Below are 27,877 nucleotides of genomic sequence, written 5' to 3'. Positions count from 1 at the left end.
CGGAAAAGGCAGTCGACAAAAACGGATGCGTCAAAAAACCCAAAACAGATGTAAGTATGTCAACAAAACTTGTTTATATTATGATATGGTACTACAATATGATAAATATATCATATCTGACACATCGGAGGTAAAAGGCGAATTAGGATGTTACAGCAGAAGGCTAGAACAGTTGTTTGTTGTTACTGTGCCGAGTGAAGGCAGCAGCACTGAACAGCAGAACACACGTGCATCACCTTGAGCATTTGATCATGTCAGACATTTCTCGCGAAGAACACATTGACAACGAGAATGCTGAATGATTTAATAACCAAACCCCCGAAGAATTGTTTAAGCATGCTGTTGGCGTTGTAATGGTAGTAGGAACACGGTCACTGGTCTGCCATTTATACGTAGAAACGAAACCATTACAAAACTGACGTAATTATGTATATATTGTTTATCATCAACATGCACACAATTGGGTCACAGGGTCTACCATTGGAAAGTAGAACTGTATCATAGATATACTGACTCATCATTTATCCATAACACATTGACTGTTAATCTCAACCAAATCCAAGACTAAGGGTCTCATTTTTACTAATCTACTTGGATGTTCTCTTTAATCTGTGAAACGTTTTTAGTAGACATGACTGAACAACATGGGGTACATAGACTAAGCTCTATAGGTAATAGAAAAGAGTTATAAAAACACCTTGCTATCGCTGGGGTTGGAACTAACAACCGTTTAGCTGGACACTATCACTGGACTAAAGGGAAATTTCCACTAGCTGAGGCTAGTAACGGGGACCTGTACTCTCAACTTCAACACTTGAACATGACTTGAAGAAAGAATATCAATTTTTCATTGCTTAATTCCTTAGAATGGTCAACACCACCAAATCTTGAACTAGTGACCTTTTGATCTCTAGCAGGACACTCTACCACACGACTAAAGGGGAATTCTCACTAGCGGAGACTAGTAAGGTCTGAAATCTGAATATCTTCACGTATTCAATGCCTTGTAACAAGTAGACAATAACTCTAAACTGCATGGAATTTTAGTTAAAATACATTTCTATACAGGGCCCTCACACCCCATTTTGAGACTGGGGCCCGGGGCCCTTAGAATTGGGCAAAATAATGGTGCTTTCCTCAGAATTGGAAAAAATAATGGTGTTTTCCTTAGAGTTGGGAAAACTTGAGGTCTAAATTGGGAAAAAAAGATACTGTTTTGCATTGGGAATAGGCCCGAATATCGGCCCCAAATTTGGCAGATCGAGAGCCCTGCTATAATACTTCTGAGGGATTTTTGTCTATTGGTATTGTCATTAAAATGATTTTCACCTCCTCCAGTGAAAATATTATTCCTATGAGTTAAGGTAGACTTTCAAAACGCAAGGAGTTACCTCTTTGACTGTAATTGTTTAAGTATCACATTTCCTGTCAAAGCTCTCTCTGAAAAAAAAACCAAAATGTGGTCTTAATACTCTTATCCCAGCTGCATGTAGAGAAATTTGTTTTAATGTTGTAAAATAATTTTCAGATCAGTCATTTAAAAGACATCCCTGTACTGAAGACTAAACAGACAGAGAAATATGATAAACTGAGAAATCTGATACAATCAGAAACAAGGCTGACACTAAACATGTACATGGACGTGCAGCAAGACAGTTCATAGTTAATTGAAACCTATATTTTTTTTGGCCTGCATTAAAAGTAAAACACAGGTTTGGCTCCACTCCATGGTATTAATGGACTTCTCCACAATTACCCTAAATTACATACCTACCACTACAACCATCCAAATTCTCCTGTAACTTATCATCTTTGTATTTATTGGCAAGAATGTGATAAAAAAAATCCTGTATGCAGGTTTTTTTGTCATGACTGGAGGGTTACTGTTCTACATTTTAGGTTTCAGAATAAATATTTGGGAAAATGTTCTTGTAGGCATGAAGAGAATCTACATGATGTCGCAGTGTTACATTGAATGTTAGAAATAAACAGTTATATATATATATATAATGAAGAGTCTGCATCAATGAACGTTATCTTTAGGTGTATAGTATACTTCAGAAGTGATCAAGTTTACAGGGATATGTATACTTCAGAAGTGATGAAGTTTACCTGGGTATGTATACTTCAGAAGTGATGAAGTTTACTCGGGTATGTATACTTCAGAAGTGATGAAGTTTACAGGGATATGTATACTTCAGAAGTGATGAAGTTTACCCAGGTATTTATACTTCAGAAGTAATGATCATGAAGTTTACCCGGGTATGTATGCTTCAGAAGTGGTGAAGTTTACCCGGGTATGTATACTTCAGAAGTGATGAAGTTTACCCACGTATGTATACTTCAGAAGTGATGATCTTGAAGTTTACCCGGGTATATATGCTTCAGAAGTGGTGAAGTTTACTAGGGTATGTATACTTCAGAAGTGATGAAGTTTACCGGGGTATGTATACTTCAGAAGTGATGAAGTTTACCTGGGTATGTATACTTCAGAAGTGATGAAGTTTACCCGGGTATGTATACTTCAATAAGTGATGATCATGAAGTTTACCCAGGTATGTATACTTCAGAAGTGATGAAGTTTACCTGGGTATGTATACTTCAGAAGTGATGAAGTTTACCTGGGTATGTATACTTCAGAAGTGATGAAGTTTACCTGGGTATGTATACTTCAGAAGTGATGAAGTTTACCTGGGTATGTATACTTCAGAAGGGATGAAGTTTACCTGGGTATGTATACTTCAGAAGTGATGAAGTTTACCTGGGTATGTATACTTCAGAAGTGATGAAGTTTACCTGGGTATGTATACTTCAGAAGTGATGAAGTTTACCTGGGTATGTATACTTCAGAAGGGATGAAGTTTACCTGGGTATGTATACTTCAGAAGTGATGAAGTTTACTTGGGTATGTATACTTCAGAAGGGATGAAGTTTACCCCGGTATGTATTCTTGAGAAGGGATGAAGTTTACCCCGGTATGTATTCTTGAGAAGGGATGAAGTTTACCCGGGTATGTATACTTCAGAAGGGATGAAGTTTACCCGGGTATGTATACTTCAGAAGGGATGAAGTTTACCCGGGTATGTATACTTCAGAAGTGATGAAGTTTACCCGGGTATGTATACTTCAGAAGTGATGAAGTTTACCAGGGTATGTATACTTCAGAAGTGATGAAGTTTACCCGGGTATGTATACTTCAGAAGTGATGAAGTTTACCCGGGTATGTATACTTCAGAAGTGATGAAGTTTACCCGGGTATGTATACTTCAGAAGTGATGAAGTTTACCCGGGTATGTATACTTCAGAAGTGATGAAGTTTACCCGGGTATGTATACTTCAGAAGTGATGAAGTTTACCCGGGTATGTATACTTCAGAAGTGATGAAGTTTACCCGGGTATGTATACTTCAGAAGTGATGAAGTTTAACCGGGTATGTATACTTCAGAAGTGATGAAGTTTACCCGGGTATGTATACTTCAGAAGTGATGAAGTTTACAGAGGTATTTATATGTGACATTTCTTATTTAAAGAAAAAAAGATACACACTTCATATGTAGTACAACAATTGTGAAACAAGTTATTTCAACATATATTAATCACTGTTGTTAGCACAGGTGAAACTTTCGGAGTGAATGAGGGGTTTAATTGTGGGAGGAAATCAGTATTATTGTCATAACCAGACTGAAATGGCTGATCAATGATGTAGTTTGTCTTCAGTAGTTTTGTAAATGATATACATACAGGTCTTAAAGGCCTCATGGTGACTGTTTGTTTGTCTGATGCCTGTATGTTATTGACTTAGATATGACCTCCACTGGTCAGACTGTATCAGTGAGGTCATTTTGACCAAGGCCAGTTTATGTAAACATCTACAGACCAACCAAATGCCTTGATCATGAATCAGAAAGGTATGTATGGTGGACAGTATCTTATCTTATGTGATCATATAATACCCAAATGATATACTTTTTTAGAGAAAATCATTGATATCTTATATTAGAATATTAAGAAAATTTTCCTATTTATAATAAATAATGTTGGTTTGTGTATTTCTTCGATATCTCAAGTGTAAGCAATGTTTTTATCATACATTCATTTGAATAAAGCTGAACTCTGAACTTAGATAAATATATATTACCCATGGAATACAAAATGTTGTATTTACCCGAAACTAATTGTTTCCATATCGTTCAGACTGTTTACAGAAAAGGTAAGGACATAGAAATTTTGAAATTTCTTCTTTTGATTAAAATTCAAAACTTACTTATAGGGATATTCCAAACAAGCTTGGATTTGATACAATACTTTTGAAGAAAATTGTACAAAATCATCTGCTTGTGTTCTTATGGAAATTGTACACCTCAGTTGACCAATAAATATATATTAAATTTGCAAAATTCAAGCTAGATTGATTTATAAACATTCACACAGTCCTTATTTTGTTTTTACCAGTTTGCATTGTTGTTATCAGAAAAGAATAAAATATTTGTGTAAATTATAAAATATACAGAAAAAAGCCAATTGAATTATTAGAATTGTAACCCCAGCGGAAATTATAAAGAACAGCATGTACTCTTGTGTATTTATCCAATATTCTGTATCAAATCTAAGATCCAGTGATCCTTCAGTTCTGGATTTCATGATGCACTGAAATTTATATTGGCTGGGATTATTCCCATTAATTTCCTCTGTCCAAACTGATCACAGGAGAGGTGTTTTTATGCTTACTGTTGTTTTGATTTATGTTAATCAATAGTTTCAATAGAATTTTCCATTTCAGAATAGCAATATCCCTGCATCTTCAACCTATGGTATTCACTTGTCATAGTTGATTTGATATCATGGTCCAGTTCGCATTATCACTGTTTTCATGCAAGAGGTCATCAACTGACTGACAAACTCGTAACACAAGGGTTCAAAAGATGCAGGTTGATGAAAATTATCAGGAAGTTATGGTCGCAATAGTGATCTCATTGAGAAACATTCTATTTCTTTGTGTAACATGAAGCTGGACGTTTTTGATGCTAGATAGTTTGCCTGTTGGTTCTGTTGTTATATTCTTTGTTCTCATTTGAGAACATGACATTGCTTACTTGGATTGACCAAGGTTTACTCACTTGGATTGACCAAGGTTTACATGGCAGGTGTCGTCAGTGAAGCAGAAGATGCTTATTCTCCTGGAACACCTGGTCTCATTCTCCTTGTACTTTTTCAGGAGTCAGTGTGTAAATCTTTCTTTTGTTCATATTTTGCACTAGCTTTTTAATCAAAAAGAGAGATATACGTGGGGTTTGAAAATGATCACATTTCAGATTATGTATCAGTCCATATTGATTGTTTCATGAATGCTTCTGCAAATTATAAATTATCTGATAAACAGAATCTTACATTTGTTACCATTTCACATGTAATTTAATGAAAGAAAGTTGTCACAGATCTTATGTTTTACCTCACAAGAGACTTAAATTGGTAGAATGAAAAGTTCTTTGATTTTTTTTTCTTTAATTGATTGTACTCATGTAAAATCCGTTAGGATAATATTGTATTTAGAAAGATGAATGTCACATTTAGTGGCCCAGCCCCACCCTCCTCACCCCCATCCGTCTATTTCTGAAAAAAAATCAACAGATTCAGTGTTATGATCTGTTAAATGGTACAATGAACAACAATAACTGTTGAATGAAGCTGCCCACGTTGATCTACTGCAGATCAGAGATGCTGTAAATATATATAGAATCAACAAATTAAATATGTTTGTTCCAGAGTATACCCAAGTTCTTTACCCTGAGTTCATTATTATAAATATTATGAATTCCATGTCAAGACGACTGAAAATTCACTTATGTAATTGTAAACAAGGAACAAGGTCTTGTAAACTGCAATGTGTAAGCCAAGATTTACAAGTGTGTAATATACATGTACCACATGGGAAGGTTATAACATATATGATGGATTGGAATACACTTATGATGAGTCTCTAAGGGAGGTAATTAACCACCATAATGTGTAAGAAAGTGTAAAAGCGTTAACATAGAGTTATCCCAGCTGTATATTTAGGTAAGGTGTATATGAGTGCACCACATAAATTACAGGTTGTATGATAATGGATAGGAAAACAATTGCAGATTGCTGGTTTTGTCATTGACGTAATGATAAAGACATTGAATGTAGACTGTCACATTGTTGGTAAAACTGTGCTACTGACATAATGATAAAGATAGTGACTGTATAGACTGTCAGGCTGTTGGTGAAACTGTGCTACTGACATAATGATAAAGATAGTGACTGAATAGACTGTCAGGCTGTTGGTAAAACTTTGTCACTGACATAATGATAAAGATAGTGACTTTGTTGGTAAAACTGTGCCACTGACATAATGATAAAGATAGTGACTGTATAGACTGTCAGGCTGTTGGTAATACTGTGCCACTGACATAATGATAAAGATAGTGACTGCCAGGCTGTTGGTAATACTGTGCCACTGACATAATGATAAAGATAGTGACTGTATAGACTGTCAGGCTGTTGGTGAAACTGTGCTACTGACATAATGATAAAGATAGTGACTGTATAGACTGTTGGTACTGTCAGGCTGTTGGTAAAACTGTGCCACTGACATAATGATAAAGATAGTGACTGCCAGGCTGTTGGTAAAACTGTGCCACTGACATAATGATAAAGATAGTGACTGCCAGGCTGTTGGTAAAACTGTGCCACTGACATAATGATAAAGATAGATAGTGACTGTAAACTGTGCTACTGACATAATGTAAAGATAGTGACAGGCTGTTGGTAAAACTGTGCCACTGACATAATGATAAAGATAGTGACTGTAGACTGTCAGGCTGTTGGTAAAACTGTGCCACTGACATAATGATAAAGATAGTGACTGTATAGACTGTCAGGCTGTTGGTAAAACTGTGCCACTGACATAATGAGAAAGATAGTGACTGTTAGGCTGTTGGTGAAACTGTGCCACTGACATAATGATAAAGATAGTGACTGTATAGACTGTCAGGCTGTTGGTAAAACTGTGCCACTGACATAATGATAAAGATAGTGACTGTATAGACTGTCAGGCTGTTGGTAAAACTGTGCCACTGACATAATGATAAAGATAGTGACTGTATAGACTGTCAGGCTGTTGGTAAAACTGTGCCACTGACATAATGATAAAGATAGTGACTGTATAGACTGTCAGGCTGTTGGTAAAACTGTGCCACTGACATAATGATAAAGATAGTGACTGTGTTGGTAAAACTAGACTGTCAGGCTGTTGGTAAAACTGTGCCACTGACATAATGATAAAGATAGTGACTGTATAGACTGTCAGGCTGTTGGTAATACTGTGCCACTGACATAATGATAAAGATAGTGACTGTATAGACCAGGCTGTTGGTAAAACTGTGCCACTGACATAATGATAAAGATAGTGACTGTATAGACTGTCAGGCTGTTGGTAAAACTGTGCCACTGACATAATGATAAAGATAGTGACTGTATAGACTGTCAGGCTGTTGGTAAAACTGTGCCACTGACATAATGATAAAGATAGTGACTGTATAGACTGTCAGGCTGTTGGTAAAACTGTGCCACTGACATAATGATAAAGATAGTGACTGTATAGACTGTCAGGCTGTTGGTAAAACTGTGCCACTGACATAATGATAAAGATAGTGACTGTATAGACTGTCAGGCTGTTGGTGAAACTGTGCTACTGACATAATGATAAAGATAGTGACTGTATAGACTGTCAGGCTGTTGGTAAAACTGTGCCACTGACATAATGAGAAAGATAGTGACTGTATAGACTGTTAGGCTGTTGGTGAAACTGTGCCACTGACATAATGATAAAGATAGTGACTGTATAGACTGTCAGGCTGTTGGTAAAACTTTGTCACTGACATAATGATAAAGATAGTGACTGTATAGACTGTCAGGCTGTTGGTAAAACTGTGCCACTGACATAATGATAAAGATAGTGACTGCCAGACTGTTGGTAAAACTTTGTCACTGACATAATGATAAAGATAGTGACTGTATAGACTGTCAGGCTGTTGGTAATACTGTGCCACTGACATAATGATATAGAGATACATGACATATAAACATGTATAGTGCATATAATGTCTACTTGTCAATGATAACAGACTTATGTGTTTATTTGCAGATAAGGAAAATTAAAATTTTTTAAAAGAATAGCCAATCAAACAAATGTTGATTTGGTGCCTATGTCAATGTATTCATAAGATTTCAGTATACCTAAACATACCCAAAGACATCACCCAAGTAATCTACACTGTGTCTTTATGGCATGTGCACCAAGCTGCTAGTTGATAGATAAAGCATGTTGTTGATGGACGAGGATTTTACTTAACCAGGACTTGATTTTGTGAGATTTTCTTGTCTTTTGTTACTGTTCAGACTGGGGAATGTCCCTATTAATAACTTAACATCACAGTAATGATCCACATCATGTCGAAAATTCAATAACCCTTTCATATGTACAAAGTTTTTAACCAAAAACACATCAATTAAGCCCGCGGGATGAGAGAGAAATAATCATCCATCCTTTAGTTGGTGAGATAAGGAGATCTCAACCTTCAGGAAAAGATTATTAAGTTGCAAATACCCTGCAATCCTTGTCAGTTTAATTATCTTTTTCCAGGCTGAGATCCCCCTGTAACACCTCCAAGGGGATGAAGGATTCTATCAGATTTAGTATATGCAAAGAATCAATTGGTGATGATATATTAATTGGTTATACATATTACCTGAGGGTGCAGAATCACAAGTGTTTTTACACCATACTAATTATAAGGTGTCTGTACATCAAAAATGAAAATTATAGTGAAAAAAATTACAGTTTATAATTTCACACATACATGTAGTATTTCATATATTAATCATTTGTTTCCTTATTTTTTTGCAGATCATGGCTTTCCATTTATGCAGTGATGTGACGTTTCCATAGTCATCTTACACATATTAGCCCAGCCTAATCAGGAAGACATGGGAGACAACTCTATTTGAAACATTCCAAGAATATCAATATGTAGGGACATTATTGATAATTTACATGTACTAAATAATGTACACTGACTGTTATAATGTGTATATGGTACAGTATTATAGAAGTAGATTTTAGCTCTCACCCTGACACGTTTTCTGGATATCAATAACTCTTGCTGCAACATCGAACTTTCATTATGGCAAAGGATGAAATTGACTCTGAACTACCGTCACAGGAAGTGGCTAAAGGATTCTACGCTCGATATGAGCCAAAGGAACAACTAGGAAGGTAGGTGAACATACTTCAAGGAACTTAGTTGGAACATTTTTAGCTGTGATTGGAACAATCTAATTTTTCCTCACATTCAAAGACTCACCTATCCTGTGCTGGAACACATAACATAGTTTTTTGCTGTTTTGATACTTGTGAATGATTTCAATTATTTTTTTGGAAACTTAGGAAAGACATGTCATGAACTTTTTTCAGCTAACGGCAGTTTATAGTTTTTATAATGGAAGTTGAAACTTATGCTTGAACACGAAACCCATTAGATACCAAAAACATCATCTACACAGAAATAGGAAAGACTTTTCTAGGTGGATAATGTTGTAAAAATATACGAAAATAAAGAAAATGGTTTCTTTTTAAGAATTGATGCCTGAAATTAAAGTTCAGCATGCAAAGTAGGGAAGAAAAAAAAAAGAACAAGAATGCAAATTTTATAGGAACTGATGTTTATTTTGACAGCCATCACATACAGCACGATTGGCTGTGCAGTCACGTGCTGGATTAATATCACCATGGTAGTTAAATAGCTTTTCTTATAATAGGTAGACAAGTTTTAAGACACCCCATAATTACCATACATCATGCGTGAAAAAACCTATTGTTTTGTGGAATGAGAACTGAAAATATATCCAAGTGTTCGCGCACTGTTCCTGTTCGAGTACTGGTCATGTTAATCTGTGTAACAGAGGCCATTATTCAAGGGACAACTTTCTACCAGGCTTTATGATAGATATGATGATTTCAATTTCTCTTTTTTGACTTTGCATTTCTGGATTGCAACATTCCCTTATCACCAATCTGTGATGTTAACATGTTGATGGGTGAAGTTTCCTTCTGCAGTCTGAAGTTTTTTGCTCGTTTTGAGGTTCCATTGTTGTTGTCTTGTTCTAACTTGGGAAGAGACGTCACTCACTTGGATTGACTAAGATTTACAATTCTCATTGTTCTTTTTCAGGAGTCTGTGTAAATATTTCTTTTGTTCATATTTTGTTGAGGATTTGAGTTTGTTCAAATTGTCCATAGTCCATGATTCATGGTCCATGGTCTGTTTGTCAGTAAACAATTCTTGTTATTTCTGAGAAGAATTGGAAGGATATTTCTCAAATTTGATGTACATGTGCAAGTCCCTCTTGAAACCTAGTTGTGGCCTTTAAAATGAGACTGACTGAGAAAACAAAAAGGCCAAAAGGTGGCTATTTTGTATTTTGACAATGAAAGTTTGTTATCACTGTTTCTCATGAAGTACTTGATGGATCTTTCTCACATTTCATAATAAGCTTCTGTTGGTCCTTAGTTGTGCCCTTCAGTATTGACCAGAAAAACAGGCAGCCATTACTTTATGACTATTTCTTGAGGGGTACTGACTGTATAAGTACTGGATGGATCTTCTCAGATTTCACAAATACATGTAGGTTCCCCTGGGTCCCTAATTGTGCCTTTTAGGATTGATCTGAAAAACAAATTGGTTGACAGGGAGCCATCTTGAATTTTGACTGTAAAAGTTTGATAATTATGGCTATTATGATTTTTATTTCTTGATAACTACTAGATCTTTTTCAAATTTTCATGCAAAGGTTCCCCATGGTAATTAAATGGTCTGTTTTAATTTTAGGACTGCATTCAGAGAGAGAAAAAAGAAAGATGACAGGTCGCCTTCTTGGACTTAAGCTAAAATTCATTATTGATATTTCTTTGGCGCTTCTTTATAAATCTTTCTCAGATTTCATAGGTCCATCATGCTCCCCAGTTTTGTCCTTTTGATTTTTGCAATGATCAGCAAAACAAACTGGCAGGCAAGTGATCATCTTGGATTAGACAGTCAAAGTTTATTATTTTCTCAGAGCAGTTTTCAAATTTTCTGAAATGATGAGCAACAGGTAAGATAAAAAGTTAAAAGAGATGAAATAGATATCAAAGTGCAGAAGGGGTAAAGATCCCTTTGACATTTCTGTCTGTTGTTTCCAAAGCCTCTGGTTTGATACCTTGAGTAAATATAAATGGATTTTGATGAAACTTTGTATGCAGTTTTATATCATCAAAATCTCGCAAGGAGATTAACAATGAGACCAATTTAATGTAACTTATAATATTATGGGTTTGCAGTTGAAATTTGTTTGAGATTAATCAGGTGACAGTTTAGACCCATAGGCCTCCTGTATATTGATGTCAAAGCATGTTATCCATGTGGAGTGAGTCAGTAGCTGAAGTATTTATTGGTCAGTTACTGCCAATCATTTACATTTAGCTGAAGGCAGTATACCAGGTCCTTTGAATTTTTATCTGTACATTGTATGGACTGCTTTAAGGCCCAGAGGTTGTAATAGCTAACACTAAACCTGTTATTTAGATGAATAAACTTGTATGTTATGTATGGTTTCCAGAGAGGTCAAAAGGTCATAATAGCAGACTTGTTATGTCATGGATCATCGATGTTTAGCACTCTTATGAGCACCAGGTTTTAACGTCACTTCACTTACACCTTCCTGATACTTACATATATATATCATTGGTGATATTGTCATATTATAGTCTTGTCCCTTAATGTAAAAGTTCAGTATTAAAGATGGTGGCAGGGTTATTATTTCTTAATTACTTGCAGCATACTATTTCAAAATTGATGATTCTGCTAAAATGTAGACAGGGCTTATTTGTGGGCAGGGACATATTTGTTGAATATGGTATACATTTAGTTACCTCTATTACCTGTATTTGACATAAACTTAATAAAAATGCCTTTATGATGATATATCCTTTTCTTATGTGTTGTACATTATGCCCACCTCAAATGTAATATGTATATTGTATTTGATAAGACAGAAGAAATCCATGAAAAATCAGGACAAAACCACAAATCACAGACTGTTATTGATGGAAATCACAGGTGCTTGGAATTAAAGCAGTATTTGTTAGAGATGTCAGTATTCAAATAGATGCTTTCAGTATGGCATTAAATGAACAAGAAAATGACATTAAAAATTACATGTTTATGATTGTTAGATATTAACACATGTAAGGTCACTGGAATTCATCTCTCCTCTGTTGACCTAGTGGTCATCGTTCATTCTGTATAGAATTCTGTCAGCTAAAACATCAAGGTAAAATTATTGTTTTGATCAAGTTACTTGAATTAGCTAATAAGGTAGTTTTTCTTTGTCTTTATCTTAATTGAGTTTGTAGATAGTGCAGATTTCACTGGATATGTTTTATAACATGTAACTGCATCTGGAATACCTCAGGCCTTTCTTCTGTTTCTGCAAGGAAATCCGGAGGTGTTCCGGATGTGTTTTAACTGTATATATTAAATATTCTTATCAAATATATCAGTATATGTCTTTCCTTGACTTAATCATTTGATATTGATTAATAATTTTCAATAAAAGATTACCAGCATAAGATACAAGTTTTGCTGTATGCATCCTAACATGCATTCCTTCATTTTTCTTCTAGATGTCTAAGCTGGCATATGATAATGTGTTGTGCTTGTTCTATATTTAAACCATCAGAAGCACATTGTGAAAACGTGACATGGCTGGGTCAATGTGACATATACATGTCCGTTTCATTATTCATAATGAAGAATGACATCATTATTCATCTGATTTTAATCGGTTTACATATACAGAGAAGGTTCTTCAGATGAATTATAATAATCCTCAAGATTTCACTGGAAACAATTTTGACATGTTTTTAATATATTTATGAATTGTTAATGGCTTAATATAATATTCACTGCTCAAAGTTATGAAATAAAAAAAAATAGTTCCTGACAATAATATATCTTTACTGTTAAAAACATTATAGTACTGTAGAAATGCTCACTAAATATCTATTCACATATACTGCAAGCTGGCATATTACAATGTGCTGTGTATGTTCTATATTTAAACCACCAGAAGCACATGGAAGAAAACGTGACTTGACTGGGTCAGTGGGTCATACAATTTCTTAGTCTACCACTGTTTATATCCCTTTCAGAGTCTCCTACTTAATCATATATTGAAGAAAGACAATATTGTTCAATAGAAATTAAATTTATTTGTTAATAACATATATTGAAGTGAGTGTAATCTGCTAGACACTTAAAACTGGTTATGTAAGCTTATTTAATGACCTGGGCACGATCACATATAGGTGAGAGCTGGCATAATCTGCAGACATCCCAATGTACAGTAGATGATGAGAGGAAAAAACTCTGATAAGTCTGATTGTTCAGTTATAATTTGTCTGGGCTACACTACTTACGTACTTAATAACCAAGAGCACATGGTGGCATTAGAAAAATTTAAGTACATGTACATAGATGTATAATTTTTTAATAAGAGGTTTGTGTCAGCATGTGGATGACTGTGGATCATGATGCCAGATATTATATACAACTTTAACTATATACCTGCAGTGTGACTTTACCTAAGGACAATATACCGTACCGGTGCACTTGTACGCTGATGTAATTGGCACCAAAGTTTGTTGTCCTAGTGGGGGCGTGTTGGTATACAGTCCCAATCAATAACACTGGACGAGCAGTTGTATTATGTGTTCAGTGGTGTAGTGATTGTGTTGGGTTGTTTTGGATTGTGATCTTGTGTTGTGAATCTGGTGATATTTGGATTACATATAATTGTATTGAAACATATGGTAATTTTGAGTGTGAACTACATACGGAACCATTTTCAGGTAGATTTGTGTAAATGGAGACAATCTGGTATCCTGTCTTATCAATAAACTGATGTCAGACATTGGATTTCTCACCATGGACTTAAATCTCAAATCTGTATTGGTGTAAATTTTCAAACGGTTTAAAGACTGTAGACTTGTTAAATTCTATTCCAATTTTAATCATCTTGCGGTATTTAAAGGTTGTGTGCTTTGGTAGTTGCCTTAGTATCTAATAATGGGGAGATACAATGAAAATCCCCTATCCTTCACCTCTGATGGTGACGGAAAAATCCTGTTACTCAAGGGGTCTTTTGGAAACAAAGAGTTTCTAATGAGAAAGGATATCAAGTGTAGCCATTGTGGTTGGGTTCACGATCTAAACAAACGCAGAACAAAAACTGATAAACAAAAATGCAGGCAAACGTGTGACAAGGAAAGACAACTCAGTGTAAAGGACATTAGGAGAAATGTTGAGAATGTGATCCACCGAGATGGGAAAGACCAAAGATGTATGGCCCAGCAAAATGGTGACAACTTTGATCGTAAGGATCAGTCAGTGACTAAATCCAGAAAGGACCAAAAGAAAACTTCATCAACCAAGAATTATGAACAGTCCAGTGAAGAAAGATATGTCAAAGTGTTTGAAACAAATTGTGAGACTTCTAAGTTTGCTTTGGATGATATTTGTGGAGTGTAAGTATGTATGAGATACAGTTACTTCATGATAAACTCTAGCCAAGATACTCACAAAGAAAATTCATTTTCTGAAATGTATACAATTGATATATAAAACATTCACATGTATGTATATAAATTTATATATAACTAACTGGTCATCTATGTGATAACGCCCATTATATAATTGTTTGTTATTTTTAATGTGTGGTGATATGACCTAATAGGGCTGCGATTGGCTCTCGTGGTTTCCTTTGTTATGTCATAGCTTCATGATGTCCTTTGCATTATGATGTCACCACCAACAATTATGAATAGAGTAAGAATGTAGCCAGTTTAGTCTGATCAAGTGCTGTTTTCACAAATATTTGTCGATGTGGTAAACAGAATCCTTCTTCACATGACATTACTGAAATTCTAAGTCTTGTTTCATTACTCTCATATGAATCAAAACTCATATGATATCTTCTATATATAACTTTGAGAGTTATTAATAGATGTTGTAAGATAACAGATATTTAGCAACTCTTTGGCCCTGTTCATAACAACTGTAAAAATTTTGACAAAAAGCAAAAATAAAAAATGGTTCAGCCCATCCCATTTGTTCATGCATTAAAATCTTTTACCTGGAGATTCTTATCTCTTAATTTTCAACTGGCACAAAGTTGAGTTTTCTCAAACAAAAACTTGGTTCCACTAATTTAAAAAAAAGAGTTATTGCCCCTTGTTTAATCCCTTTATAAAGTTTTCCAGATATCACCTCTGTCAGTTTTCATCTCTTCTCTTTGGTATCATTTAGACAATACACCTGACTTTACATTGTATATCACTGAGCGGAATTTCCGTTCGATAGTTTTTAGATGAGTTATAGGCCTTTATTATTTTTCAGCATTTTCTCTTCAATCATTATCTTCTAATTTAACATGTTTCACTTAATTTTAATTCTGTATGTTGTTTCTTAATTTTAGTTGATCAGACAATATTTGTATGTATACTGATACATTAATAAATTTGATTATGACATTAATATTAGACACAAATTGTTCAGACTCCAGGTACCCTTGTTATGAGTTAGAAAAGACTTTGTAAAAGTATAGAGTCCCCTTGAATTTCTACCTAAGAATTTCAGTACGCATAAATTTCTAAACACAATTCATAGAAATATAGAAAACCTTTGATGTCAGGTTAAAAGTTTTCTATGTATCCATAGAAGATAAATTTGAATCCCCCTTCCCCCTCCCATCCCTTCCCTCCAAATCAAAAAACAAAAAATCTTTAGCAGACAATCTTAGAAACGTCAGTGGTTCTGAGTAAGATGCCTTTATGTAATGATGATAAGAGTACAAGTGATATGATGGTACTGGTATATGTTTGACTGAATGTCTCGTATATCTTTACTATTGCGTAGGATGGGTAATTTTACTTGTAAACATGCCAGGTATTTGTGTTTATAAATCAAACACAACAGTAGTAACCCTACGAGACTGCAGCTCTGATGTTTATAAATAACATCGCACTCTCACGTCATATAATACTTTTATGATGTCTGATGTCATGCTTTTTCTTATCCTAACTATAGATATGTATAAACATACAGAGTGTTTTCTGAAAGCTGAAGTGAAGCTGTTACGTAATATTGATAGCAGGTTACTTAAAAGAATAGCGAGGCATGATCACATGATCTGTCAACTTGAACTTGAGACGGGCATTGCTATTTTATTATGTGAAATATGTAGGTCAAGAATTCAGGTGTCATGAGTGCTAAAGACTTGACGTAAACCTGGTTATGTATGTATGTCATAAGGTCTCTAATCTGATTGTTTGATTCCTTGATATCTGTACAATACTAAGTTTTTAAAAGTCTTTGTTATACTGTACATATATGAGTAACTATTTGTAACACCATCAACAGATGGTCCTTTGTTAACTTGGCTGCAATGTTTATGTTTGGGAATGAATGACCTAGATATGGCACATGCTGTAGTTAGGGTGTGAATGTAACCTCTGATCTGATTGGCTGGCAGATATTGGTCAGAAATGGGTGTGTTCCATTCCTAAGTCCTGATTAGCTAAAAATTGTATTCTTGTCTCTAGATGTATATATGTTAGCTTAAAGTCGGTTAACTTTGAAAGGGGAGCTACTCTATAGCTTATATGTATTTGTAATGTTTGTTTTAGTCATGTGGTGCTTAACTCCCTTGTTAAAGACATGAATCATAATTTGAAAAATGTTTAAAAAAAAAAATATTTTGACAACAAAAGACAAAAGTACAATATGGAATCATTAATTAAGATGTTTTGTTTTTGACTATTTTAATATCAAATTTATTGTAACTGGTTTTTATTCTCATGATTTTGTTCAACTTTTACTACAATGATATAATAGGTAAAATTCCTGATCTTATGGAAAACAGATGAAGTGAAACTTTATATATTGAGAATAATGAATCTGACGACACCATTGATGAGCCTGGTGGGTAATAATTGTAAATTTGATTTTAAATCATTTAGAAAATTATCTAAGAGGCTTTTGAGTGGGTGAAGCCTCTGACAGTTCTCAATCCCTAATACATTGGTATACAAGTAATTTATGAACATGCAATTTTGACCTGTGTTGTTGGAGATGTAACATAGCTTTTGTTTTAACTAATGTATATCCTTTGGTAAAAAATATCTCGTGTTGAAGGAAAGTAGATATGATACACATGATTTTGGGAGGTTTTATGATAAATTTCTTCTCTTTCATGACCTGTATAATACCTGTATTCAATACCAGTACTTCACAGACTTCATAGGCTTTGGAAAAGATTGAGGCATTTTTCTATTCCAGCTGTCATCAGTATGTCTTCTATGATTGTGAGGTCGGTTCCTCATTGTGAATGATTTTGATGTGGGTGCCTAATTGTGAAGTATCCTTGTGCTTGTTTTAGGGGTGTGAGCAGTGTGGTGCGTCGCTGTGTGGAGAAGGAAACAGGAAAGGAATATGCTGTTAAAATCATTGACATCAGTACAGAGAAACAGGAAGAGTATCAAGCAGAACAGACAAAGCAAGACACTATAAGGGAGATTAATATACTCAAGATGTGTTCTGGGCACAAACATATCAGTAAGTATTCAGGACACAAACATAACGGTAAATGTTCTGGGCAAAAACATAGCAGTAAGTGTTCAGGGCACAAACATTATCAGTAAGTATTCAGGACACAAACATAACAGTAAATGTTCTGGGCAAAAACATAGCAGTAAGTGTTCAGGGCACAAACATATCAGTAGGTGTTCAGAGCACAAATATATCAGTAAGTATTCTGAGCATAAACAAATCAGTTAGTGTTCTGGGCACAAACACATCAGTAAGTGTTCTGGGCACAATAAAATCAGTATGTGTTCTGGGCTCAAACCTATCAGTTAGTGTTCTGGGCACAAACCTGTCAGTTAGTGTTCTGGGCACAAACACATCAGTAAGTATTCTGGGCACAAACAAATCAGTAAGTGTTCTGGGCTCAAACCTATCAGTTAGTGTTCTGGGCAAAAACATAGCAGTGAGTGTTCTGGGCACAAACCTATTAGTAAGTGTTCTGGGCACAAACCTATCAGTAAGTGTTCTGGGCACAAACCTATCAGTAAGTGTTCTGGGCACAAACCTATCTGTAGGTATTTTGGGCACAGATTAGTAACTGTTCAGAGCATAGATATAACAGTTAGTGTTATATGTGGGCTAATTTGCTTTTTTATAAAACCAAAATGATAGGCAAAACTGTAACACGGGCTTTTTATTTGATACATATTGATGTTAATTTAATTTCAATCTATTTTGATTTTGTAGATATTTACAGGTGAGACAAATATGGTTTAAATATGCTAATTCTGGCAGTAGCTCATGACACATCCTCTGATATCCATCTATGCTCTGCTTCATACAGAAAATCATTTCTGTGTACCATTATAATGATAACACTCCTGTGTAGACATGACAGCAGATTAAATATCTTATTTTATGAATACATTGAATTTTATTTCTTTATTCATTTCAGTTGAACTTCATGACTCATTTGAAACCAACACTTTCATCTTTCTTGTATTTGAATTGTAAGTATAATACTGAATTGAAAACCAATTAATTGAGTCTTGTTTATTTAAACTACTACATGATCATTGTTTCGGCCTGTTCTGTTTGTTGTCTGTTTGGTAAACTGTCAATGCATTTGGACAACTCATTCATGTTTATATTTTAACAGGACTTCAAAAATATGTTTTTGTTTATCAGTTATAAAATATCGCGTAATTATGAAATAATATAGGAGACTATTTTCAATTAATTCCAATTAAGCTTCATTTTGATGTTAAAATGAAGTAAATGTTCAATATTTTTTATGTTAAACATTAGAGGAATTGATTCATACCTATGGAGGGCTGAGCAGATTGACCAGTGAAATTTATTGCCAAATCACTGTCATGTTTAGAATAAATCACAAGGAAGTTGACTAGGCTTTTCATTGGCTGAAGTCTAAAAAAGAGTTATTTTTCACTGGGAAAAATAACAAATTTTTTTTTTTCACCAGTGAAAAATAACACTTTTATCAATGAGACAATTCTCTATATTTCACTGGAAAAAATGTAATAAATCGGGAATATTCAGGTTCAGCATGATAATGGTATATACAATATTCAAGCTTTCAGTAATACACAAGTATCAGAAATCATGAAGACATTGTAATCTCTTGTGAATGTACAACTATATGTAAAGGGCTATGATAAGGGTGTAATTTAGATGCAACATTTTGGTACCAGTGTGACGGGTGATATAGGAAGCATAGAAAGTGTAAAAATATAATAAGGTGTAGTATTACATAATGTCACAGCTTCAAGGAAACAATGAGTATTTGGTATATCTGTTGTTGGCAGGTTTACTCTTCCTCCCAGGCCTGACTAATATATATAACACCTTAACTCCATTCACACTGACCAATGGGCTTATGTATGTTCTATAGGTGGTGTAAAATCACTCAGCATGATGTAATGAGCCTGGAGGTGTTTTAAAACCTATAATTACACCCTATGTGTATATATATATACATATACTCTCACACACTCATCTCCCCTGTCTGACCATATGTCAGCACAGCTATATTTAGAGGAAGGGTTTCCTGGAGGTCAGTCAGATTAAAGGTCTAGTGTTATTGGTATATGTACATGGACATCCACTTTACATGTCTGTGGAAATATAACTACATTGTGTTTGTTTGATTCAAGAAGTCTTTCTGTATGATGAGAATCGTGTATTTCTGTGACGATTCAGTGAGAAAACAGTATAATGTGTGATTTTAAATCATTCCTGTACTAAAAAAATCATCTGGATCTATACCTAGAAATTGTTTATTCATTATCGATGCTGTCATATTACCTGAAAACTTGACAATTATAAAATGGCAGTGTTGAGTGAGTGTAAACTTCGTGAAGGAAAAGTGGCGAAACAGATTAAATCGTTGGAACTTAACAGAGTGGCCAGAATATGGAGAGATTTTATGAAAAAGAAAAGGGAATTTAAACGTGAGAGATCTTCAATTAGCAAAAGGTAGTATTAAATACCCATCATAGGAAAAAATGTTCAAGAAAATACAGTTATTACATTTTTATCTCTATATGGATGGTTACTAAGTACAATTACGGAAATTACAGCATAGTAAACAATGGGAGAAAAGAATATAATTTTTTATGTATGTTTATTTACTTTTTTTAGTATGATTTTGTTTTTTGTTACAGATGTAAACAGGGAGAATTATTTGACTACCTCACACAAGTTGTAACTTTATCAGAGAAGAGGACACGGTAGGTTAATAGGGAGAATGTTTCTAGTTCAACAGAAACCTAATCAAGAATGTTGTACCTATTAGTGACTTTTAATTTTATGTCTGAATTTTATAACTGTCATTGCCTACATAAGATTTGGAAACTTAGTAAAAGTTTTTAAAAAAATGGGATAATATTCCTGATTTTTTTTCTCATTTTGGTTTTACATGTACAAATTTTGGCTTTAAGCAAAAAATATCACTGTATTTATTTTCTTTGTGATTCATTGCTGCCAGACTGAAAATGCTGGTAAAGGACCTCTGTAATTATCAGGAATATAACACATCCCTTCAACCTGTTATTGTATATTAAGTAGGATCTCTGTTTAGAGATGTATGTGTAATAATTTCTTAATGGTGAGGAAGTCGGGTTTACTGGCTGCATGCATTTTGTATTCATGTTTTATTGTGGTTTTCAGAATTGTGATGAGACAGTTATTAGAAGCAGTAGAGTTTGTACACAAGAAAAATATAGTGCATCGAGATTTAAAGGTAAATTACTAACAAAGTTTACCGTACTTTGTGTTAAGTTGATGTAGTAAAAGATAGACGCATGTTCATGTTAATTGTCCACTTTTATCAAAACCGATTCATTGTATTATATATCTACAGATATATATACAGTTAATTACTGATAAAGAGACACAACTTCTATACACGTTTGCATTAATAGTTAAACACACAAATTCTGTTTGCATTAATAATGAAACATGGACAACAAGCAATTTTTTAAGGAAGAATATTTTTATACTCAACAACAAGATATTCCCCTCAAGATCTGTTGATTCATCAGTCATTCAGTCAGCATGTGTTTCAAAGTGATATGGTTGTTACATAACGACATGGTAGAAGGACTTAAATCATCTTAAACGACAGAACACACATGTACAATGTATATCCCAAGCTGTGTCATAGGAGGAAATTCTCTCCTGTGGTCTTTGTCAGTGTATAATACTGGTTCACAAGCCTTGTGAATTTTTAGCTGATATGATATAACTTCTCAGGAAGCGCAAAGAACAGTGACATCTGTGATATTAGATTATTCATTAATCACGACAGCAGGACATGATCAAAATGTAAATTGAAGTTTGACTGTTGAGTTGGTTTGTCTGTGGGAAGGTAGGATGAGTCATAGCTGTTCACAAGTTTGTGATACGCTGTGGTTGTAATTTGGCGTCAGACAGGACCAGGTGTTTCTTTGTTCCAGTATTCAGTGATAGTGGCCACACACTTCAATAAAAATCCAAGAACAAATTTAGGAAAACCGGTATATTTGAAGTTGAGTCACACAAAATTAAATAATTTTTCTAACTTAATGTTGTCCCTGTGATACTGAATATGAAATGTTGTTGGCTAATGATTACTGTGAAACAAGACTAAACATTTCATTCTGATGAAAAATATCAACAATCTAGATGTGTGATATTAGAATGCTTAATTTTCATATCAGGTTTTGTTTTTGTCAAAGGCAGATTGTCAATAACAGGGAAAATAATGGACTTTCTGGTTAATAATGGACTCTTAGGTATCCATTATGAAATATAACGTACCAATACAACAATACAGACGTTGACTTCACATCCGAGTTTTAAACGTTAAAAAAAAAAAAAAAATGTTCTGGCCCAGGTTGCTGAAAAGTTAGTTATGTGTTAACCAGTGGTTAATGAAACATTGAAATTACTGCCACTGAACATATAAAGAATGTTTAAAATAGCAGTCTGACCTGTCTCATTAAACCTATAACTGTGACATAAAAAAGAATGTTTCTGATTTTCTTTAGTTCATTTTTCACTAACTACTAGTTATCTCTAACCAGTCTTTGATCAACCAGGGCCAAGAGGCAAATTGACTCATTAAATCAATTGTTTTGCTTCTTTTAGCACTACCAAAATCAAATTCAAAACACAATCATTTTACATCAGTATATGTTGGATCGTGGATATTTTTCCAAGAATGTTCTAAATTCTAAAGAAAGGAGGGATTTCTTTGAAAAGATATGTAAAGTTGTTCATTTTTATATTTATTTCAGCCTGAAAATATATTACTAGACGATGATCTCAACTTAAAGTTGTCGGACTTTGGCTTTGCTACAGTTTTGAGTCCCAATGAAGAATTAAGTGGTAAGTGATCAAAGGGAAGTAACTCATTATCAAACAGACCATTGATAAATATAAAATGATACTATTTATTTTTAGTTATTTTGTATGGAAAAATGAGTTATCTGCATGCCAGGTTATGATTTATTCAAATAAGATATACACTTGACATTCTTTGGAAATTCTTTGAAATGTGGAGATTATTGCTCGACCCAATCTAGCTTTTGTGATTTTTGATTTATCTCAGTTGCCTCCAAGATTTTAGAATGTAGGCCTGTAACATCACTGACGAGTCTCAGAAGGATGAAACAGCTCTTTGATACAGTTTTATTCTTTAGTGGGCACTACTGTTTCTAATTCTAAATTTGTATTGAAAGGTCTTATTCACAATCATTGATTTGTGTTCAATCATGAACTGTAATTGTTTCTATACATATGGGGAAAAATGCAACCATGACAGTTAGGTGCTGTGTATATAAGTCTATTCAAATTGTATAGTCCAAAGACGAGGTACAATTTTGTAAACTTTTTATTAGAGAGATGGATTCAGTCAAACAGATTTGTAAATATCAATGCAGGACTTTGACATCTGTGACTTGACCATAGTCAGAGGAAAGAACCAGACCACAATGAATTCATGTGTTTTTTGTTTCTCAATGTGATGAACAAAAGTCTTTCTTTATGTGTTTGTATTTTGTGTAGTGGTAATTATGTTGTTTTACCAGTATTTATTTTGGTAATTTTCAACTTCACAGAGCTTTGTGGAACACCAGGGTATTTAGCACCTGAGGTATTGTCAGTGTCTATGTATGACGATGTACCAGGGTACGGTCAGCCGGTTGACATGTGGGCCATAGGTGTTATTATGTACACACTTCTGTGTGGCGCACCGCCCTTCTGGCACCGTAAACAGATGCAGATGCTGCGAATGATTATGCAGGCTAACTACCAGTTTGGAAGTCCAGAGTGGGATGATGTCAGCCAGGCCCCTAAAGATCTGGTGAGTCAAATCCCCACAGAATACATGATTGTGTTATGTTTTCTTTAATATTTCAACTTTTTAAGAGACTTCTGATGGTTACGCTCCTATACATAATTATATTGAAAGATGTCCCATTAAATGTCAGCTGTAAAGTTTGCTGTTATGGATGGAACAAAACACAAATGTAATATCAAGAAAATAAAAAAACAAAAATTGTTCGTTTCAGATTTTCTCAAAAAATACACCCTTTTTGCTAAGAATTTTGAGAAAAAAGGCGAAAATTTAACAATTTAATAAATACAACCTTTACAAGATTTTCATGGATAAGGAAATGATGATTTTCCAGATTTTGAAGCATGAGTGAAAACACCAGTCTGTTTTGTTATATAAGGATATTCAATGGGAATTTAGGTTATTTTCAGTCAATTATGTTTTTTCAAAAGTTAACAAAAATGGTGAAAGAAGTTTTTGTATCCAATAGTGCTGCATCTTGTTGTATCATAGTTGTCTGATTGTTATGATATGATGCCTCACAACACGACTTTATGAAAGATATATTTAAACCATCAGTATATATAGCAAATGTACATTAAGACATTGGCAACCATCAGAGAGAGCAGTGTGCTTTAAAGAGAAGATAACCTGTTGAAAATACTGCATACCTATTTTTTTTTCTTTTCAAGATCGCATCATTGCTGGTTATAGACCCAGTCAAGCGACTAACTGCTTCTGAAGCTTTGCAGCATCCATTCTTCAAAAGAGAGGTAAGCACACACAGTTTTGACAGAGAAACCATCCCAAAAATGGAAGGATCTGATATAGTTTAAAAGGATATATTTTCAGGGGCCTTAATTAACAGTGTTTCTCAAAAAATTGCTATTTCATGGACACTGGATTTGAAATTTTGTGAAAGAATACTGCTCAGTAACCTGATTTCAACTGTTTGAAGACATATCAATATGTGTATTATGAATACCCACGATATCAGTGAAAATAATCCCCCACAAGAATTAATGATTTTGCAGTATAACAGTGAACCGGTGTGTAGGTGATATCCTATTATTTCTGTATGTTTAAATACAATTATTATAAATAATTAATTAATAGATAATGACATTGTCTTTGTACTTTACTTTATATAGTAGGTTATTTCTATCTGAAATGTATATAAACCAATGATAGGAGATCAATGAACATTTTATGTAGAAATATGATTTTTTGGTGAATGGTACATGTATTAACAATTTTATTTCAAAATCTTGCATATTAATTGAAAAATAGAAAAAACTTAAAGTGCAGTTTTTAATGCAATATGCACAATGTAATTGTATTGATGTTTTTTTTTTTTTTGTAGCAGGTGAAACCTGTTGTAAAATTCCAAGCAAAGAAAAAGTTCAAGGTAAGTGGATGTGATATGTTACACTACATAAAATTATAACGCTACCCAGTTTTGAGTAGCGTTATAGCATGTATCAGCTGTCTTTCCCAAACCAACGTGAGATAAAGTTATCCTTAGCAATAACAGGATAACCGTCAGAAATCTATGAGAAGTTTATGTCTTAAGTTTCGGAAATGGCACATTTTTTCACGATTTTCTTTCTGCACTTCCTCACAAATTGTTTGACAAATCAGGTAATGAAACAAGTAGATTCAGTTGTCAGGTTTTTGAATGAGGGATGTTCACCAATTGGGATCTGTTAATTTCTAGATCTCAGTAAGAAGTATATTTATTTGTTTGCTTCACGTCTTCCATACACAATAATTAATTTTTAAATGTTTACAATTTTATTTTCAGGCTGCAGTCATCTGTATCAACTTCTTCTTTCGTTTGAGGTTTTTCAAGAACAACCCTCCGCCTATATCTGGTGAAGTGATGAATAAAAATCCATATAGTGTTAAAAACTTTCGCAAACTCATCGATGGGTGTGCATTTAAAATGTACGGACACTGGGTAAAGAAAGTGGACAATCAAAACAGAGCTGCTCTGTTTGAACATGCCCCACGCAATGACTGGAAAGAACAACACCAAGATTCATGATCACTTTTGACAGGAGGACTGCAAATTACTACTGCTTCTTAGTTGGCCATATGCCTGATGTGATCAGACAATTAGAAAAAAAACAGTGCTCTCTTATTGGATAAATGTTTGAGGAGAATGGCACTTTGTGCTACACAGATTTAATGCAAGTTCACAGGTGTGTTGCTTTTAAAGAAATGAAAAAGAAGAATTCTACCTTGCCAGATTAGATATATGAATAGTAAAAGTAGACTCCTCTGAATGGAAGTGACTATTTCCCAGCTTTTTCTACACACCAAACCAAATGTGATATTTTTCTATGTTTTCCTCCATTTTGATGTTCAGGAATTTACCAGTCCCATTAAATATGGTACACGTCTATTCTTGCATGTTTTACACATAGACTATTTTTAAATTGTGTTTATTTTATCAGGTTTCAATTGTGTTGCTTAAATTCAGTGATGTTGAATCCCTAGAAATGTGATGTGCTCGTTTATCTAATATTTAAATGATTTATTTATGGGTTACCTCGTTTTTTGTTCTTTCATTTTAACTCATGCTTGTTATGTTTAAACTCCCTGTAGTATCCAAGTACCAGTATACATTACTGTTATTATGGAGAAAGATTTTTGCTTTTGCTTCTGTAACCATGGTAACCTGTCAAAGGTCAAGTGCTGACCTGTTGGAGATAAGATATCTCGGGTCATTTTTATCCTAATTGTTTGCATGGTAATTCATCACTGATTAGAGTTTCACTGTATGTTGATGCCTTGGCCATTGACAAAGTCCCTTTTGTTTCAAGCTGATTTGAAAGTCAGTTGTCGTTGTACACATCTGGTATGTAATTTAGTACCAATATCTGTTGCTTAAGAAAATCTCAGTGGATTTCCGAGAAATTAGATTCTTTGATGACTTTGTGATATTAAGTCTTCCTACTCCGTAGATAATACCCGGTGAAGTAAGTACCAATATTTATTAATCAGGGTCAACAACTCATTCCGCAGTATTCAATGCAGCCTATTGTTCATGCAGTTTTATCATCCCATGTGTATCTATTTAGTACTCTCAGAGATTACTGTTTGTCTCAGAATTTCACTCTCCCGCAAAGAAATATAATTCCATTACAGATATACAGAATTTGATCAGGGAACATGAATTTTTTCCCCAAAACTCCACAACTACACAAAAAAATTTTTGTTTATTGCATATGATCTGATACAATCATGTTTATGTTAAAACAGTGGACTTCAAATTCAAATTAATCAAGGAATGTTGGAGAGATTTTATAATTTGAATTCAATGGAATTTATGAAGTTATGGTTTTGAAATGATTTCTAAGAAAATACAATTGAAATGATGGTTTAGTATAGGAAGACATTTATTTAGATTTCATTTCTTCTTTGGACGAGATAAAATAGAAATCTTCTGTATAGAAATGACAGACTTGTTAGCTAGTAGATTGTGATGAGGGGTTAGCACAGAGTTTGATATGTTACAAGTTGTGAAGGATATATGCATTAGATGTTGTTACTGCTAGCTTTTGTGTGTGTGTGAGAGTTGTTCATATGCTATGTCCTCCCCAAAAAACCAAGAGATTTCTACAAGCTTCTGTTGACAAAATTAAAACTTTAAAAACTAATTATAGCTTTGTTGTATTTTTTGTTTAACGATGTCTTTGGAACTTGACGAGGATACAAGCACTGGCTTAACCTGTGTTCTACTAATTGCAAGCAATATTGTATGAAAACAATGAAATTCAGAACCAAGATCTTGCTACCCCTTGGGAATGCAACTACGTACGCTTGATGATAATTACCCTGAATCTTGGGAGTTAGTAGCTAAAATACAGAAAAATAGATAACTGACAAGTTGTGTATCCAGTTGTTATAAATGTATAATGTACTGTAATACATTTGTATAAGTATCTCGTTATGGAAGAAAGCATAAGAGTAGAATCCCCGGACTTTGAGCAAGAAGAACTTGACCCCCTGGGCTTATTCCCGGATAACTGTATTATCCAGATTTGGTGGAAATAAAGGTTTTGTTATTAAATGAAAAATATTTACTGAAGGATAAGAATTTGGGAAATGCCAATCCTGTTGTATTATCTCGCACGGATGCTGATACTGATCGATTTCAGTCATCTGTAAGAATTGTGTCCCTCTTCACATATGCCTTTGCAAATACACATTACATGTAATGAGAATGGAAAAACTTGTAGCCACATCATTGGGTAGGCCGTTCAGAATGGAGGAATACAGATCAGATACATTATACACAGATTGTATTAATCTCAATTTCTGT

The 27,877-nt window shown here is 34.1% G+C and overlaps 1 protein-coding gene across 2 annotated transcripts; it reads left to right on the top strand.

Annotated features, from left to right (window-relative positions):
• Positions 1 to 27,212, top strand: LOC132557373 (phosphorylase b kinase gamma catalytic chain, skeletal muscle/heart isoform-like). Of its 2 annotated transcripts, XM_060221869.1 has the most exons (11): positions 1 to 50; positions 8,933 to 9,301; positions 17,563 to 17,738; positions 18,664 to 18,718; positions 20,393 to 20,458; positions 20,898 to 20,970; positions 22,508 to 22,598; positions 23,330 to 23,574; positions 24,240 to 24,320; positions 24,911 to 24,955; positions 25,352 to 27,212. In XM_060221869.1, the coding sequence occupies exons 2-11, from the start codon at positions 9,210 to 9,212 to the stop codon at positions 25,592 to 25,594; spliced, it is 1,167 nt and encodes a 388-aa protein (XP_060077852.1). In that variant the 5' UTR covers positions 1 to 50; positions 8,933 to 9,209; the 3' UTR covers positions 25,595 to 27,212. The 2 variants fall into 2 exon arrangements, with proteins under 2 accessions (XP_060077852.1, XP_060077851.1); XM_060221868.1 differs by lacking the exons at positions 1 to 50; positions 8,933 to 9,301 and adding an exon at positions 13,575 to 14,650.
• The last annotated feature ends 665 nt before the right edge of the window (positions 27,213 to 27,877 follow it).

The sequence above is a fragment of the Ylistrum balloti genome, unplaced genomic scaffold (assembly GCF_031769215.1).
Source record: "Ylistrum balloti isolate Yb309-2 unplaced genomic scaffold, AGI_CSIRO_Ybal_v1 Utg370664, whole genome shotgun sequence".
In the NCBI taxonomy this organism is placed as follows: Eukaryota; Metazoa; Mollusca; class Bivalvia; order Pectinida; family Pectinidae; genus Ylistrum; species Ylistrum balloti.
Note: the sequence above shows the minus strand (reverse complement) of the source record. Positions and strands in the feature narration are given on the sequence as shown.

Coding starts and splice junctions, on each gene's coding strand:
- LOC132557373 (XM_060221868.1), top strand. CDS start 14,193: ATGGGGAGATACAATGAAAATCCCCTATCCTTCACCTCTGATGGTGAC. Junction 17,739..18,663: donor TTCTGGGCACAAACATATCA/GTAAGTATTCAG, acceptor TATTCATTTCAG/TTGAACTTCATGACTCATTT. Junction 22,599..23,329: donor TCCCAATGAAGAATTAAGTG/GTAAGTGATCAA, acceptor TCAACTTCACAG/AGCTTTGTGGAACACCAGGG.